This window comes from Crocuta crocuta, unplaced genomic scaffold (genome assembly GCF_008692635.1).
Source record: "Crocuta crocuta isolate KB4526 unplaced genomic scaffold, BGI_CrCroc_1.0 scaffold35, whole genome shotgun sequence".
Classification (NCBI taxonomy): domain Eukaryota; kingdom Metazoa; phylum Chordata; class Mammalia; order Carnivora; family Hyaenidae; genus Crocuta; species Crocuta crocuta.
In genome coordinates, this window is record NW_027530625.1 from 7,705,274 (window position 1) to 7,721,958 (window position 16,685).

The 16,685-nt window shown below is 60.9% G+C and overlaps 1 protein-coding gene across 1 annotated transcript in view; it reads right to left on the minus strand.

The window, feature by feature from the left end:
* Window positions 1–2,423: 2,423 nt before the first annotated feature.
* RAPGEF1 (Rap guanine nucleotide exchange factor 1) overlaps window positions 2,424–16,685 on the minus strand; it is a 107,567-nt gene continuing 93,305 nt past the window's right edge. Inside the window, exons 15-26 of the mRNA XM_077768410.1 lie at window positions 15,098–15,209; window positions 13,442–13,517; window positions 11,028–11,112; window positions 9,362–9,454; window positions 8,430–8,615; window positions 7,653–7,737; window positions 7,417–7,511; window positions 6,500–6,578; window positions 6,322–6,423; window positions 5,705–5,802; window positions 4,627–4,755; window positions 2,424–4,442 (exon numbers count right to left, since the gene is read on the minus strand). Coding sequence (XP_077624536.1) covers window positions 4,295–4,442; window positions 4,627–4,755; window positions 5,705–5,802; window positions 6,322–6,423; window positions 6,500–6,578; window positions 7,417–7,511; window positions 7,653–7,737; window positions 8,430–8,615; window positions 9,362–9,454; window positions 11,028–11,112; window positions 13,442–13,517; window positions 15,098–15,209 — 1,288 coding nt within the window. The 3' untranslated portion in view covers window positions 2,424–4,294. The remainder of the gene's footprint in view (window positions 4,443–4,626; window positions 4,756–5,704; window positions 5,803–6,321; window positions 6,424–6,499; window positions 6,579–7,416; window positions 7,512–7,652; window positions 7,738–8,429; window positions 8,616–9,361; window positions 9,455–11,027; window positions 11,113–13,441; window positions 13,518–15,097; window positions 15,210–16,685) is intronic.

A 16,685-nucleotide genomic window follows, 5' to 3' on the forward strand; every position in this document is an offset into this window, starting at 1 on the left:
TTTAAGTCCTCTATTCTTCTGCTGTCCCTTCCCCCTCTTAAGTCTGTTAATACTTGCTTTATATTTCGGTGTCCTTTGTTGGGTACATAGATACTTATAATTGTTAGAGCCTCTTTTTTGGAGGATAAAAGGTTCTCTCATCTGTCGTTGGATTTATTCCTAGTACCTTAAAGGCTTGTGATAGTAGCATAAATGGGATCTTTTAAGAACTGTTTAATTGTTGACTGTATATAGGAACATATTCAATTTTTAATCTGACTGTACAGCTAACTACCTTGGTAGATTTTTTTTTTAAGTAGGCTCTGTGTCCAGTGTGGGGCTTGAACTCATGATCCTGAGATGAAGAGTCACACGCGCTAGTGACGGAGCCAGCCGGGCAGCCTGGTAGATTTTCTTAGTAATCCCTTGTTATTTTTCTTTTCCTGCAGCAGTGACGAGGCTCTCCAGTGCGACAGTGAGTGCACAGCATGACTGCAGAATCCTTACCTTGTTTCGGTTTTAAAGGAGATGCTCTGAATATCTCAACGTGAAGTATGACGTGTGCGTGGGATTTTGGAAGGTAACTTTTATCAAATTAAGGAAGTTTTTGATTTCTAAGAGTTTTAAACAAATTATGGGTGTTGCCTTCCTAACAGAGGCCGTTCTCACGACTGAGGGGATGCCGTGGTGTCCTTCCTCTGTGAGGAGGGTTCGTTGGGCCAGCTCAGCTGTGCTGTGAGGATTTACAAACCCTAAAGTCTCAGCAGCTTAGCGCAAGTTCATTTCTTACTCACGTCCAGTCTGGTGGGGACGGTCGAGGTCGTGGTCTGGTTCACCTGCAACCAGACAACGTGGAACTCTGCCTCCTCCACGCCTGGAGCCTAAGGGTGTCACACCCGCCGTGCCCTGCCCACGGTGATGCGTGTCTGGCTCTCAGGCGCCTACCTGCACAGGGCTGGGAAGGAGAGGTGGCCGTATGGGGGCACCGGAACAAGGTGTCTGGCGCGTGAGGTCTAGTCCATTGACCGGCTTACGGACATCCCGCCCTTGCATCTGAGGGAGAGTGCGGAGTTTTACATGCTCTTGGTTTGGGGGTGCTGGGATTATTTTACAAGTGCTGGCTGTAGGTTTTTTGGACTGTTGTCTTGGGTAACGGGTTGGGAGGTGTCCCCTCCTGTCCTCGGGGGTGAGCACGTAAGCCTGAAGCTGCTTGTTTGGCACGAGTCACCCGTTAGGCCTGTCTGGACCTGACGTCTGTGAGTGGATTTCAAAGCAGACTGTTTCTTTAATGTCAAGAGCCTCTTTGTGGCATTTACCACGGCTCTACTAGTTTGCCTGTAGGGATTCTGAGGAGGACAGGCCACAGGGGTCTGCAGGGTCTCCGCGGGGACGTGATGACAGAGGTGGCAGTCTGTCAGGCCTGCTCCAGGTGCTAACTCGCTGGGCGCTCCCAGACCCTGTGAGGTGGAAGACGCTGATACCCGCCCTGCCGGCTGGGGGACCGGGACGGGAGCCGAGGGTGAGGCTCCTCTGGCGTGTTCCCAGCAAATGCAGGACTAGAATAACACAGACCCTGCCGGGCCAGGGACCCCTTTTCCTAAATGATGACCCCTAGTGGACACAACAAGTTGATGAATGAATGAAGCTTTAAATGAATCTCGTGAGGGGTCTGCCTCTAAGCCCACCGGAAGGGACAGTGTGAGGCCATCGCACCCCCAGAAGACGGGCCCTGTGCACGGATCTGAGGCCTGAATGGGGGCGGGGGCGGGTGTGTGGGAGCAGCTAGGGAAGCGTCCTTCTCGGGTCATCTGAGGATCCTGAGTTGCTGGGTTGGACGTGCAGATTCCCAGGCACTTAACCAGGGTGGGTGGTAGCGGCCAGGCCCTGCAGCTCTGGTGGGCAGGGTCAGCGCCCACATCCGCACCTGGCCTGTTACCTCCCAGTCACCTGCGGGGGTCTGGGGCCAGGCCAGGCTGGTTCCTGGTACTGTCGGCTAGTGGAGGACTCGGGGCTCCCTGCTCCCTCTCTCGGACACGGGGATGCGGGCAGGATGGGGAAGGGGATGACGTGCAGGCAGGGAAGAAGTCCAGCGGCTCCCCTGGAGTGGAGGGGATCTTGCCCACCTCAGACAGAAAAGACTGAAACTCCCATGACTGTTTCCAAGCCTGTGCGTGCTGCCTTGTGAGTGGTAGGCGGATGGAACCTTGCAGAAGGCGCCCCCTGAATTCCACTCTAGAAACTTCAGTTTTTCCAGGATGCTGGGGGCAGTACAGGGCTTGTGGGTTAATCCACTTCTGAAGCACAAGGCCTAGGAGGGAGAATTCCAGACCAGGGCTGGTGACCTCTATCTCGCCCTGCCCAAACCACCCGGACTGGGATGTATAACCGCACACGGAATGTGCCGGAAGCCCTGTCTAGGAGGAGGCAGCTCGGTCACTGGGACGCAGCTTTCATCGGTGTTTATTTGTCTTTCATATAAAAGTTACAGGTTTGAAATGTCTGCAGGAAGATGCTGCTATCAGCCAGGTTAGTGGGGGAACATACATATCTTACAATGGAACGTGGGGGAGGGGTGGGAGAGGCTTCTGGAGGGCTGGGGTCGTTCCGACCTGGCGTGTGCCTGCCCTTCCGCTGACCCCACCTGCGGTGAGAGTGGACTCTCGTCCCCGAGAGCGTCTCAGTGAGGCGCGGGGCGGGAACCCGTCGGCCAATAAGTTAAATACCCACCGCCCCTGCGCCCCTCCCTGGTCACCCTGACCCGTGGCCCCTTGTCCCCAGCGCACCGCCTCCGTCCGCCTGGCAGGTCTGCTCAGACTGCCCAGGGCTCCGGGGGGAGAGGGGAGGGCAGGGAAAGCCCCCCGCAGCTCATGCTGGGGCCGGACCGGGACCCAGATGCCCATGTGACCGTGTGTGAGGTGGAGACCCCATCCGGCAGGGGGAGGCGCGATGGGAAGGGACAAGACAAGACTCAGGGAGGGGTTCCGAGTGGGAGGCAAGCCCGCCCCCAGCACTGCCGCTGAACCGCGACCACACCCTTTTCAGAAGAAAGTGACTCGTTCTGCCTGCCTCGGCTCCATCGCTGCCCTCGGGGCGCCGCGGGCCTTTGACAGCTGTGCTCCCCTCTTCGCACGGGACCACGCGCAAGCGCGAAGAGAGCTGTTCAAAACCCACGAAGGACTCAAAGTGACCGGTTGTTGAAGTCAGATCCCGGTGTTTGCTTGACCAAGTCCCAAGCCCAGGAGAAGCGAGCACGCAGGCACGCAAACCAGGACGCCCCGCGAGGGGCGTGGGGGCAGCCGCCCGGAGTCGGGCCCCTCTGCGTGCGGAGACCACCCTGCAGACCTGCCTCAGACGGTCAACCTCAGCAGCGAGAGCGGTTTCCAACAGGGAAGACGCTGTCCCAGAGGCAGCTGGCCTGCCCCGGGTAGGTGCCGGTCCTCAGGGACATCCCCTCCTTCCCAGGACGGAGCCCGCTGCACTGGGAGACGGGTCTCGATGCACCCCCGGCCCCACCAGATGGAGGGAGGTGGGAAGGGAGCCCACGGGGTACAGGGGGCAGGAGGTGGAGTTTAAGGCACACAGCAAGCAACAGAGGAGGGGGCCGCAGGCCTTCCCCAGGACAGTCGCACCCCCCCGCTCTCCAGATTCACTCACCCGGGAGCTCCCGGCCCAGCCCCGATAACACCTAAGTCCTCCCTCTGCCCAGCTCCCCGGGGGACCAGGTGCGGGGGTAGATGAAGGGACAGAGGGCCAGCTCTGGGGCTGCTGAAAGGCCACCTGCTGGGAACCTTTGGGGGCTACATCAGAAGCTCGCACCGTTTTGCATTTTAAAAAGCAGGGCAGGGAAAGTGGAAGGAGCCTCCTCGGGTCTTCTCTGCTTTCTGGCCACCCAACTGCACGTCCCCTTCATTCCACGTCACCGGGAGCCCAGCCCCCCACCTTGCGAGGGTCTTCCGCTCATGTGTCATTTCAGCAGCTCCAGGACCCTAGGACCTAGGGAGGGGTGCGGAGCCCACCGTTCTTGGGCTGCTGACCTCCCTACGCTGCTCCCAGGCGGCGGGGGAAGAGGGGATGCAGAAGTGAAAGCAGAAACCCAAACCCAAACCAAACCACGGGTTCACAAATCGGCAACGAGACCCGCCTGCTGGCTCCGCTCCCGCGGGGCTCCCGCCCTTGATGGCTGAGGGCCAGGGCCGGCTGGGCCAGGGCGCGTGCAGCCTGCCCGGGGCCAGGTCCAAAGTCCCTCCCGGTCTCGGGGCCGCCCTCGGGGCCCCTCTCGGCAGCGCTCTCCTCGCTCCCGCTCACAGCACCGCTTCTAGGTCTCCTCCCGGTCTGTCTTCCTCCTCGTGATGTTCCTGGGTTTGATCTTCAGAGACAGTTCCCACAGGGCCTCCTCCGCCAGGTGGTCGCTGAAGTCATTGAAGAAGTTGATGATGTCGTCGTTTCTCCGGATGTCGTAGTGCCTGGTTGCGGGGGGAGGCGCCAGTCAGAGCGGCGTGGGGACCCGCGTGGGCCCCAGGGAGACCTCCCCCCCCACCGCTCTGGTCTGGAACCTCCTTGTAGTGACGTGCAGGCCTCGGGCCGTGCTGCGCCTCACAGCCGTTGGCCCGCCACGCCCCCGCCCTGCTTGGGGGGGGCCGCACTCACGCCTGCTGGAAGCACCGCATGCTGTCCAGGATGTTGAACTGCTGCCACCGTTTGGAAAAGTTCACCTTCCCGTCGATGTAGTCCGGGTTTCCCAGGTGGACGAAGGTGAGGTCCTGGAGGATAAGGCCCCTGGGAGGGCGGAGAAGCCCCGTCACGGCCCGTGCGCGCGCCTGAGCCAGCGGGGCCGGGGCGTGGCCGTCTGTCCCCGCAAAGCCAGCGCAGGAAAAACATACCGAAGAGACGATCTCCAGGCCTCTCCTCCTACCGAGTTCTGGGTTTTGTTAACAAGGGAGGTAACGGGCTTCTAACTACAGGGGACGTGAAGCCCCAAGGTGAGTGATGGGCCGCAGATGACGCCCCCCAGTGGGAAAGCAAGGTGAAGGGATGTCCGGGGGCGTGAGGGCCCTGAAGGCAGCCCCACTCCATCTTGTACCCCTCTGTCTCTCGGAGCTGCCCCAGGTCTACCAGCTTGTTACGGGCTCCGCTAACAGAGAACCTGGGCCAGCCTCTCACTACTTCCACTATTTCCTTAAGCGTCAGTGAGCAGAGAATGCTGCTCCCCCGAAGCCCCATTTAGTCTGTTCCGTGCTCACACCTGGGGAAACCCTCTCTGAGCCTCTCTACGCGGAGCGCTCTCAGGGCCCTCAGCTTACTGTAACGTGCGGCCAAGTTTGAGGGCCCCTCCCTGGGGCGAGGGCGGGGCAGACAGAAGTCCCCGTGCTGGCGGATGAGGGAAGGAAACAGAAGTGGGACGGGGAGATGGGAGAGCTGGACCTTTCCTTTCTCTTTAAACTGTGTGACAAGGAGCATGTTTTACTTTTTAAACTTTTCATTAAAACAAATGGTTTTTTTTTTGAGAGAGAGAGGGAGACACAGAATCTGAAGCAGGCTCCAGGTTCTGAGCTGTCAGCACAGAGCCGGGCCGCAGGGCTTGAACTCCAAGCCATGAGATCACGGCCTGAGCCAGATGCTTAACCGACTGAGCCACCCAGGTGCCCCTAGTTTTAAACCTAGAAGTAGAACCGTCTGGGTAGGAACCCTTTAAGGGAGGGTCTGAGGGAGCCGGGGCTCTACTCACAGGTACGGGATGCAGGGGGGCTCCACCTCGGAGAGGGCGGCCCGGTAGGCACGGAAGGAGGACGAGCTGTCAATCAGCGTGCAGTACTCGGCCAGGCCCTGGGCAGGGGGGACAGAGTGTGAGGGCAGGGACGCCAGCCCCCCCCCCCCCGCCCGGAGCCCGCTGCAGAGCCACGGCTGAGTGCCCGGGGGACCCCGGTGGGCTTCCGAAGCCCGTCACGACCTGTGTCCTGCCCGAGCCTGCCTCTGCCCTTCCTGCATGTGGTGTGGGGCTCTTGCCAATCTCACCCCCGTCTCCGATGTTGCACCTCCTCGGGACGCCCCCCACCCACGCTCCTGGAGCAGCCGTTGTGACTGTCCCACACTTCTCCATATGACACTGTCTTACAACTATCCCTTTGTGTCACCCCTTGAGATGACCTGAGTGGCCCCCCTGCCCTAAAGCAACCATCCCCTCTGTGTAGCCTGTTCACAGTATGTCCGCAATGACCAACGCGGCCCAGAGCAGCGCCTCCAGAAGCACGGGAGGAAGGGACAGGTGAAGCTGGGACCCAGGGGCAGGACATCGTGAGGGGACAACCCGGGGGCCAGGTGGACCCCCTCCCGCCAGCCACTCACCTCCGAGGTCTGCTTCTGCCACTCCAGCCTGCGGATGGGAGCCGAGTCCAGTGCCGAGAGGATGGCCAGGTAGGAGTTAAAGTTGTTCAGCTTCCGTAGGTGCTGCGGAGGGAGGGGAGGCCGTGAGGCAGGCCCGGGGCCCCGAGGAGCAGACTCTGGGCAGGGCGCCCGCGGTTACCTTCATGATCTTGATGAACTTCAACAGCAGCCGCTCCCTGTCCTGGGCTTTTTCTTGTAACATGATTATGGAGCGGACCCTGTGTGAACCAAAGAGGGAGAGAGCGCTGAGCTGACCGGCCGCCTCCCACACCCCTCGGTGGCCCTGGTGGAAGGGATGCAGATGCCTGCCCTGCGTGCCCAAGGCTTTTGAGGCGCCAAGCAGAGGGCCCGCCTCTGCTCTCAAGGAGCCCACGGCATCCCAGGGACAGGCGGGAGGCCACACGCCATGATGGGGACCTGCAGCCGTGCGGGCAGATGGAGGCCCTGGAGCCTGAGTTTCTGATGAGCACGGGCCACCTTGAGAACCTCAGCAGCGAGCGGAAGGCCAGCGTGGGGCGGGCAGGGGGTGTGGCTGCCCCTGCTCTGACCCTCCTCCACCTGACGTGGAGAGGCCATGGGCACCTTTGAGTCTTATCTATAAAAGCTAACAGTTCTGTTGTGTATTGTAGTGTAAACACACCTTTGGGCTTCATTCTGTTTCAAGAATTCAGGGCTAAATTAAAGTTTTAACAGAACACCCTCCTTAGCTGTTCTCTTTCAGGCAGAAGCCGGGTGAGGCTCAGCCCTGAGGCCGCCTGGCAGCGACCAGTGGGAAGGCAAACAGGACCCTCCTGCCACCTCCCATGGCAGACATTACTAATCAATCCCCCATCTCCGCCGCCTCCTCAACCAGCCCTCCAGGCGGCCCCTTCCACCATGCCAGATCCGCCCTGGCCCTGCCCTCCGCCTGTGGGTCCCAGTGAATGCCCCGGGCATCGGCAGGAGCTGGGAGGAAGGAAGGGGGCACCTCCTCCCTGCCTGAGGGAACCCGCTCAGACGCGCTGCCCAGAGAACCGGGGCGGAGTGGGGGGGTGTCGCACTGCAGCCCCTCCTTACCAGTAGGACATGTTGTTGAAGTGCTCCGTGAACTGGGTCAAGTTGGGGCTCTTCTCCTCATTCTGCTCTTTCGCCCAAAGCAAAACCTCAGGAATCTGAAAAAGGAAGTGGACTGGATGGCACGGGAGCCCTCTGGCTTCCCCAGGATGAGGGGTTTCTCCTGTTTAGGGACAAGCAGTAGCTGCTCGCCCAGGGCCCGTCTTATCCCCGGTCCCCAGCCCCACTCAAGGCCATACCTCTATCTTATAAAAGAGCTCGGCGTCCAGCAGAGTCAGCTGCTCGGCTATCTCGTGGCTGTGGAAGTCATGTAGCGTCCCGGGCCTAGAAGACAGAGGCACAAGATGAGCAGTCAGGACAGCAGGAGTGGGGTGGCACCCAGTGCAGCCTCGGCGCCGGGGCCCAGAGGGAGCAGCCGCCCCGAGCCTTGCCTCATAGGAGGACGGTGGCCACAGAGCTGACTGGTGGCAGGACGAGACGACCCTGCACTCAGGCCAGGGTCCCTGGTGCCGCTGCTAGGTGGGTGACCCCGTCGCTGGGGCCCGGCGGGAGCAGAGATGGTGCCACAGGGCTGAAGGCCGAAACACCAACAGGAAGTGACACATCAACAAACATCTATGGCTGGGGGACAGGCTACAGACTGGAGACCACACACAGGTTCTCAGGAATGTTCAGGACGGCGGGGTCGGGGGCAGGCAAGAGTTCACAGCTGCCTCGTTAGTGCCGGGAGACCAGAGCTGACCACAGCCTGGAATGCATTCGCCTATCTCCTGTCCCACTAGGTGACCCCTGCCCTGGCTCCTCACTTCCTGGAAAAGGGGACACATCACACATCATGACCCTGGAGAAGAGGCCCAGCCCCTGGGAACCCACTAGGCTGTGTGCTGGGCCTGGGCCGAGCCAGGACGGGAGGCTGTGGCGCTGGGGAGGCCGAGGGCGATGGAACGGAGAGGCCCCTGGCGGGTGCAGCTCCCGGCAGAGGAAGGGAGCTGCAGAGGGCAGGGCCGTTCGCTCACCTGGCAGCCACCCCCCTGGCTGCCAGGGGCTGGTCAGAGTTGGCACACCGGAGCAGCTTCTTCTGGTCCACCTTGTCCAGGATGTTCTTCCGGAGCACGCGGGCCAGGCTCAGCTCCCCGCTGCACACCAAGCGAAAGACCAGCTCCATCAGCAGCTTCAGGATCTCTTCCGTCAGCTCCACTAGGCTAGGGGACCAAGGCCACACGGTGAGGGACAGGGACGCACACAGGAAGGGGCTGCCGCTGGGCCCAGATCCACCTCATGATACCCAAGGGTCACGTGGCAGCGAGCACCAGGCCCGCACGAGTGCCTGGGTTATGGAGACATTCGCATGTAAATCCCACCCCAGAGGAAGCTCCTGGTCCCACCCCGGCGACAGTCACTGAGCGGTCCTAGCCCCTCAGACCAGCCGCCTGTAGGACACTCCGGAACCTCCCTGCACGGTACTTTCTGAGCACGGGGGGCTCGAGGCTATGCAGTCACGGACCAAGGCCACCCTCCCGCAGCAGGGAAATATCCTGAAGGCAGGCCTAGGAAAGGGACTGGCCAGATGTGTACTTGTTAAGTGAACAGTGATGGCGAGTGCTGAGTTGGGAGGCGTGGGGGGCCGAGAAGAGCAGACAGGGCCCCCCACTACTGCTGGTGGCTGAGGGCACAGGCCAGGCCCACACTCCCTGTTTGCGAGGGATGCCTGGCCAGGAGGCGTGGCCCATGGTGGGTCTGGGTGGGTGGGTCATTCTCCCCAGGGGTCTCGTGCAAGTGGGCAGGAGCTTCTTTCTTGAGGGAGAAGCAGGTGGAATGTTACTGATAGGATGGATGGCGCCTTCTCCGCAGGAAAGCCTGCGGCCCTGCCAGGGGTTGGGGGGGCACCCGGGGATGCCCTAAGGGTTCCCCACCTGCCTCCTGGCACCTCCCGGGCAGACGCACTCACCAGAGTTCATCCACGACCCGCACCAGCACGAAGAACGTGTTCTTGCTGACGCGCTTCTTGAACGTGTCGGCGAAGGGAGAGAACTTCTCGTACGTGGAGTGCGGGTTAAAGAAAGGCGTTCTCACACAGGCAGGGGTGGCGTGGTGGGGGGGGGGCTGCCTGCTCCCAGCTGCCCTTTAGGGAGTGCTTGTGGTGCCCAGGAGCCCCGTGGATGAGGCATGGTGACCTGGAAGCTGCTACCCTGCTCCTTGAGGCCCCGCCCCTCCGTCGGTCCCCACGGAACCTTCCTTCGGGACTCCCCGAAACACCACAGGCCACTTCGCTGGGCCTCAGCTGGAAAACAGTGGTCAAAAACCACATGCCCTAAAAAGCCCTCGGTCTCCGGGGCAGGGGCATGGCCCAGAGGGGCCTCCTCCACTCGTGCCCTGGGCCCCTCCCTCCCAGTCTCTCCAGAGCCTCACCCGACGGGCTGTTACAACACCTAAGCCCCTCCTGCTCCTCCCCAAGGCCGTGGTCTCTGCGTCCTCTCCTAACCCCCCTCTGGCTGTTCCTTCCTGCTCTCCAGTGATCCATGGGACCCCGGAGGGGTAGGGACACACCAAGGACCGTCCCCAGAGCCTGCAGCACAGGGCTCACTAGCCAGCTGGGCCCGGATCTCGAGGCTGCAACACGCCCATCAATGCCTGCAGCAGCTGAACAGGGGAGGTGCTGGGAACCTGGGCTTGGGGGGACTCGGTGGCCACTCTCCCACCAACCAGCTGTGTGGCTCATTTACCTTCTCTATTTCCTTGATCACAGAATAGGTGTGACACAGCGGCACCATCCTCAGCATGGTGGTGACACAGCGAGCGGATTCACGGCTGAGCAAGCCGGCCTGGCACTAAGAAGTTCCCGACAAGTGTGTAACTGCCACTTGCTGAGCGACACCTGTGAGCGACTGGATGCGGACTGTCCACTTCCGTCTTGAGGGACCAGGTCCTCTCGTGCTGGAGCGCGGGGACACAGAGGTCTGCAGGACACACGAGCCCGGCGGGGGCAGCTTCAGGGCACACAGGAGAGGCAGGCAGCCGGCCGGGACAAGTCAGGACTTCCTGCCCCAAGTAACAAGTGGCCGGGCCAGCAGATGGCAGTCGTGGGCTGTGACGTGGAGAGGTGGCCAAGGAGCGGGGGACCCTGGGCCGGCTGGCTTTTTAGAAGAGCAGGTTTGAGAGAAATTTCATGACAGCGGGTCCCAGGGCCGTGGGTCTTCCTCGGCTGCTGCTGCACAGGGTGACCCTTGAAGGGATAAGCCCGTCGGGGCCGACGCAGCTGAGGGGCAGGGGCCGATTCTGCCTGGACGGGGCGTTTCTGTCCACTGCTGGGTCTGGCCCTGAGGCTGCTTATTGGAGTCCTGACTCCTGTAAGCCCCGCACACGTGGTGCCTGTCACCACAGTGCCCTGCAGCTCAGCTCAGAAGCTGCAGGTGCCACGGACCTGGATCTCTTTGGGGGCCTGGGTGCTCCCTCCCTTGCGGTTACGCCAATTCTAACCCCTTTCCCTGACTCCTTAGTGCCCACGACCGCCATCAGGCGGCACATCCACGACCCCTTGATGCCACCTCAGCCCCTGGGCGGGGCCAGAGGCTCAAAGAAGAGGAAGCCCGGCCTGAGGCCACGGGAAAGGATATCTGTACTGCAGCTTCTTGATCAGCTCCTCCGGGGTGATGAAGGTCCGGTAGGTGGTCAAGAAGGCCTCGCAGTACAGCACCAAATCTAGAGGAAGAACAACTGATGAGTGGCGCCTGCCAGGGGCAGGGGACAAAGACGGCGGTGTCCCTGACAACACACTGAGGCCTCCTGTCTGTCCTAAGACCTGATGGTTCAAAGGGTCGTCATCATCGTGGGCAGAGAGAAAATAACCCAGACTTCTCAGCAGGACTTTGGAGCTAAATCACAGGTAACACCTTGGAGGCGGTGTCCAGGAGCAAAGACTCACATTCTGGGACCGAAGACAAGGCTGAAGGAGCAGAGCCCGGCCCCTGTGGGAACCCACAAGCGGCAGGTAAGGGGAAGGCAGCCTGGCCCCAGCTGTCGGGCGGGACCCGGACCAGCAGCCCCCACCCCACCCCCGCCCTTCAGAGGGGCTGGCCTGCTCTGCGCGCGGTGGTGACACAGTCTCTGACCCTAAAGGCAAAATGCAATGTTGTAAATGCAGGACGTCCCCGTCACAAAGGGTCCGGCTGGACTTAGGGACTTCAGGGTTCATTCTGTGCCCGAGCTGAGGTCTGAGTCCCGACTGGGCCCCAAACGTGTGCTGCTCACAGTGAGGCTGAGTGTGACACACACACCTGGTTTAAATGCATGTTCTTCCCGGGACACAGACCCCCTTCTCTCTCTCTCTCATCCGGCCCCCAGCCCACTGAGTGGAAGAATCTAGAGGACCAGCAGAGGGGTGGGCCTGGGTGGTGGTGTGAGGGAGGCTCACAGGCTGGAAACGCAGGGCACCGCCCAGCGGCTCTGTGCTCCAGCTCCTCCTTCCTGGACCCCTGCACTCACCCAGCTCACTGATAACCTGATGACCTGGGGGGGACAAGGAGGCAGCGATGGGCCCTGCACAGGCCAACACCTGCTTCCAGAAGAACAGATCCCAGTGCGCACGTGCCCTGAGCCGGGGGCTGCCTGGCATAGTGCCTCCAATGTGGGCTCTGATCCACAGGAAGCCACCCAGCCAAGGAACATGCCATGTGGCCCCGGGCCTCTGTCCCCCGCAATCCATCTCATGGACAAACGTCTTTGTTTCCCTGCAGCCTCAAGATCTCCATGAATGAGATCCTGCGGCGAGCCCAGGCGGCAGCGGCGCCTTCTTCCCCGGGCACAGCTGGCCGCGCCTGCGGGGGAACACAGCCCACCGCTCAAAGCTGAGGATGGGAGCCAGCTCCCACTTCAGCCCTTTCGGAAAAAATGAGGACTGCTCCTCTCGGCCCAGCTGAGGATGGGGCTCAGGCGGGCGAGGAGGGCGGCAGCCAGGGCGAGTGAGCGCAGCAGGAGTGTGCACCTCCCTGTGCCCGGGCCACTGCTAAGCTCTTCAAGCAGCCGGGGGAGCTGAAGCCGGGAGGGGGTGGGGAACATGCCTGGACTTGAACTCCGTCTCCAGGAGCGGGCTCTGCCCTAGTCCAAAGAAACCGGGGGTGAAGAGAGCCCAGAAGGCAACACCGTGGCTACGGTCAATTTGTTGGAGTCCTTTCTTTTTTTTTTCTTTTTCAAATTCTCTGCAACGTGAACGTTTCTGTACTATTTTCATAACTTAGAAATTCCCAGAATCATTCTGCCTAACATATTTTGAGAAACCTGCTATAAAAACAGGGACACGGTCATTTTTACAATTAAAATTGGTGGTGTGAGGTTTCAGGACTGGGGCATTTTAACTCTTCCCACAACTGACTTTAATTCTACTGTCACGTCACCTTTTCACTAATTTTCAAAGACGTCGACAGAAAACCAGACGCCCGTCCCCGTCTTGAGGCCAAGGTCACGGCGCCTTCCTCTCTGCCCTCCTCTTCCTCTCCCTGCCGGGAGGGGCCAGCTCTGGAGCCAGCACGGCGTCCACCGACCAGCGGGTGCCCCGCTTCTCCCGCCCTGTCAGCGGGTCAGGACGCACTGGGGTGGCCGTGCGCGGGGTTGGAACCCCGTCCTGTGACGGTGCTGTCACTGCTCTGGGCCGGAGGCTCCTGGTAGAACGCGTGCCAGGACCCCCACGACTGCAGCCCGTCCCCGCGGGCCGGGATAACACGGTGGTTCAAACATCAGGAAAAGCGGAGAAAGCTACCCACGTGTCACCAGAGCGATAACGTTGTTGAATGTGTGGTGATTTGAGGGACCGTGGGGGGAGCACCCACTGGGTGATGAGCTCTGCACTTGAAGCTCCCCCTCCGCCGAGACTGGGGACCCTTGAGGTCATCGCTACCCTTCACCAGCGGAGGGCACGCCCCAACAGGGCTGGGAAGCAGGGGGCCCGTCCCCGTCCCCTGGGGGCGGGCTGTCCTCACAGGGACCCGAGAGAGCCGTGACAGTGACGAAGGCCACCGCCCAGGCGCTGCCGCACCTTTCCTGTCGGTCTCAGTAGCGTGCACCAGCAGGATATCTCCGGACCCACCGCGGACGTCTGGCCCATCGTCACCCTGCAACGACAGAAGCAGAGCGGGGCATGCGGGATTCGGCCACGGGAGAGAAGCACCAGGAAGTCCGAGGCGGGGACGAGATGACCAGGTCCCTGCACGGTGGAGACCCTGGGGCCCCCTTCCCTCCGCCCTGTCACCCAGGAGTAGTGTGGCCGTGCACGGAGGCCAATGTGCCCACGTGGCCCGCCCAGCTCTCCACACTCGCTGTGCAGGACAGATCGCAGATCAGGCTCATGGCTCTGGGTCACCGTGGGGTCAGGGGACGATGGTACCATTGGATCGTTCCCTCCTCACCAAACCTGAGGTCCCAGAGGTGGGGAGGGCAGGGCTCACGCTGGGAATGGCGGGACCCCATGGGGAGGCAGGCCGGGCCACCGGTGGCCACTCCCAAGAAGGCTGTAGGGCCCGTGGGGCTTCTTGTGGGTTCGCGGGGCGCCTGTGGGTTTGCTCGCTCCCCTAGCTGCAGCCAGCTGCCCCGCACTACGTTTCCCCAGGTGGGAGGAGTCACCAGCCCTTCCACTGGGAGCCCTCACAGGAGCCTGAAAGTGTCACAAAGATGCTCGATTATGCCGGACCTTGCTTATAGGACATCGGCTGCCATCTACCGATTAAGGAACAAGTCTCACTTTCACGTGGGCAGAGGCTTTAGCCCATAAACCTGCCGGGAGCCAGAGAGCCCATGCCCCTGCCCCTGATCCTGAAGGACACCCACCCCGCCAGCCCCCACGGGTCCCCAGCCCACAGTCTCAGAGGCACGCCTGCCTCTCTAGGCACGTCAGTGTTTTCACGCTTGGACTCGGGTCCTGAGAGCTTCATGCATTTCCAGCTAAGTGGAGGGCAGCCACGCCCATGCCCCGATTTTTCAGGACTTTCTGGGAAGGATGATGAAACATCACTTCTATTGGCAGAGAAGCCAGCTGCCCCAGGGCCCCCGCCAGCCTCGCCTTCCCTGTTGCACCCTGCAGCCTGGCCCTGTGCAGCGCGCTGTGCAAAGGGCGGAGCATCCACTGCTTGTCTGTGCCTTTGCGTGTGCTGCCACAGAGCCGGAGCCCAGAAACAGCTCCCTCCCCAGGGCTGGGTCAAGGCTAGTACGTGAAACTGTTCCTCTGGGCTTCCAGAATCGCCGTCCCGACAAGGCACGGGATGGAGGCGACTGCCGGGGCCAGGCCCGGGACCTCACAAGCGGCCGGTGTCCCCCACACTGACACCAGGGTGGGTTCTCCTGCCAATAGTAACGTGAAGGCGTTCTCCACGCTCAGGCGGCTCTGTGCTGCACGCCCTCCGTGGACCTCACGCTTACAGTACCTTCTGGAGTCCTATCCTCTGGGGCTTAGAGAGGTCACATGACCTGCCCGAGATTACTCTCTTTAAGTACCTGAGACGGGGACACAGTACATTTTCTCTAGGAGTCCACCCATCTGCCCAGTGTCCAGCGCCCGCTACGGCCCAGGCCCGGGGTCGGGACAGACACCGTGCACAGGGCCTCCCAAGTGTGGGGTGTCGGTGCCTCGCCTGGGTCCTTCTCCTCAAAGCCCTCTCTCTCCGTGTGGACCAGACGCACAAGTAAGGCCTGCCCTCACCTCCTGCTTGAGCGTCAGCCTTGCCATAATTTCATTGTGGTCGATGAGGGACAGCTCGTCAACTTCCTCCTCTGACCGGGCCAGCTCCGAAGCATCTGGCGACCTTGGGGCCCTGGAGGGAGGGAGAAGTGGTTTGTGTTGCAAGCGCCCAACAGTCCGCGGCGTCCAGGACACCAGGGGCCTGAGGCGGTGCTGCCCTGTGCAGGAGGACTAGGAGCTAGGACCACCCCTGACCAGGCCCCCCACCCCCCGGGAATGCGGCTCCAACGTGGAAGCCCAACCCCTTCCCCATACCCGGCACAGGGGGCCCGGCACAGGGGGCCCGAGTGGGGGCACGGACTGGATTTCCAGCGCCATTACTCATGAGCTCTGTGACCTTGGGACACTTCCTGCTCTCTGCTCCATCTGTAAGTGGTTGGGATTAAGAAGGCAATCAAAGGGGCGCCTGGGTGGCTTAGTCGGTTAAGCGTCCGACTTCCGCTTAGGTCATGATCTCGTGGTTCGTGGGTTCGAGCCCCGCGTCGGGCTCTGTGCTGACTGCCAGCTCAGAGCCTGGAGCCTGTTTCAGTCTGTGACTCCCTCTCTCTCTGACCCTCCCCTGCTCACGCTGTCTCTCTCTCTCTCTCTCCTAGAAATAAAAATATTTAAAAAAAATAATAAAAATAAAAATAAGGCAATCAAGAAGGTTCCACTGGCCTATTTAAATAAGTGATGGGATCACTCACTCCTTGTCAAGGCCACGGTCTACACAGTCGGTATTCAAGGACAGAAACATCAGAAGGACAAACAGCTTGGGAGAGAAAGTTCGCAGGGCTGTTCATGCCATTCCTCAAGTTTTTTCTAAGGGCCACCTTTCCGTGGGACTGAGGACAGCATGAGCTGGGCAGACTGGCCCTTGTCCTCGGCGTGCTGGGTTTGGCAGGAGAGGTGGACGTTAGGGCAAGCAGTTGGGGCATTGGCCCGAGAAGGACGCAGCCCTGGCTACAGGGCAGCAGGCCCCGCGGCAGCACATACAGGCTGAAGCTCTGAGCAGGAGTTTGCTGGTGAAGGGGGAGGAGAGAACTGCCAGCAGAGGAGGGGTGTGGGGGGCACGGGGGACATTCCAGGAGCAGACAGATGCCGGGTCTGTAGGCACCACGCTTCCCCCGGCCTTTCTCCCCGTATTCCTGTTGAGTCTGACAATTTCCACCATGGATCCTGTGAGGCACTGGCTGGCCTTGTGGTCAGTCACAGGCCACGTTTTTAACCCTAAGTATCTGGGACATAAACATTTGGGCCTTCAGTAAGACACGGATGGCCCAGAGCAAAATGACACACAGCCGTGGGAAGAACCATCTGTTTCGTGTCCCTTCAGGGTCCAGTCTGCAGTCTGGCCTTTGTGGAAGGAGGAGAACATTTCTGAGATTGCTTCTGAGCACTCAGTGTGCTCGTCTTGTTCTGACACGGCCCATCTGCAACTCTGAAAAACGGTGCTCTCGGGTTCAGTGCAGCGGGAGGCCGAGCCCGCGAGTCCCCGGGGCTTGGCATGGACACTGTCTGCTACTAGGTGTTAAACTAGAAAACCCACCATCCCTTGCATAATACTCGG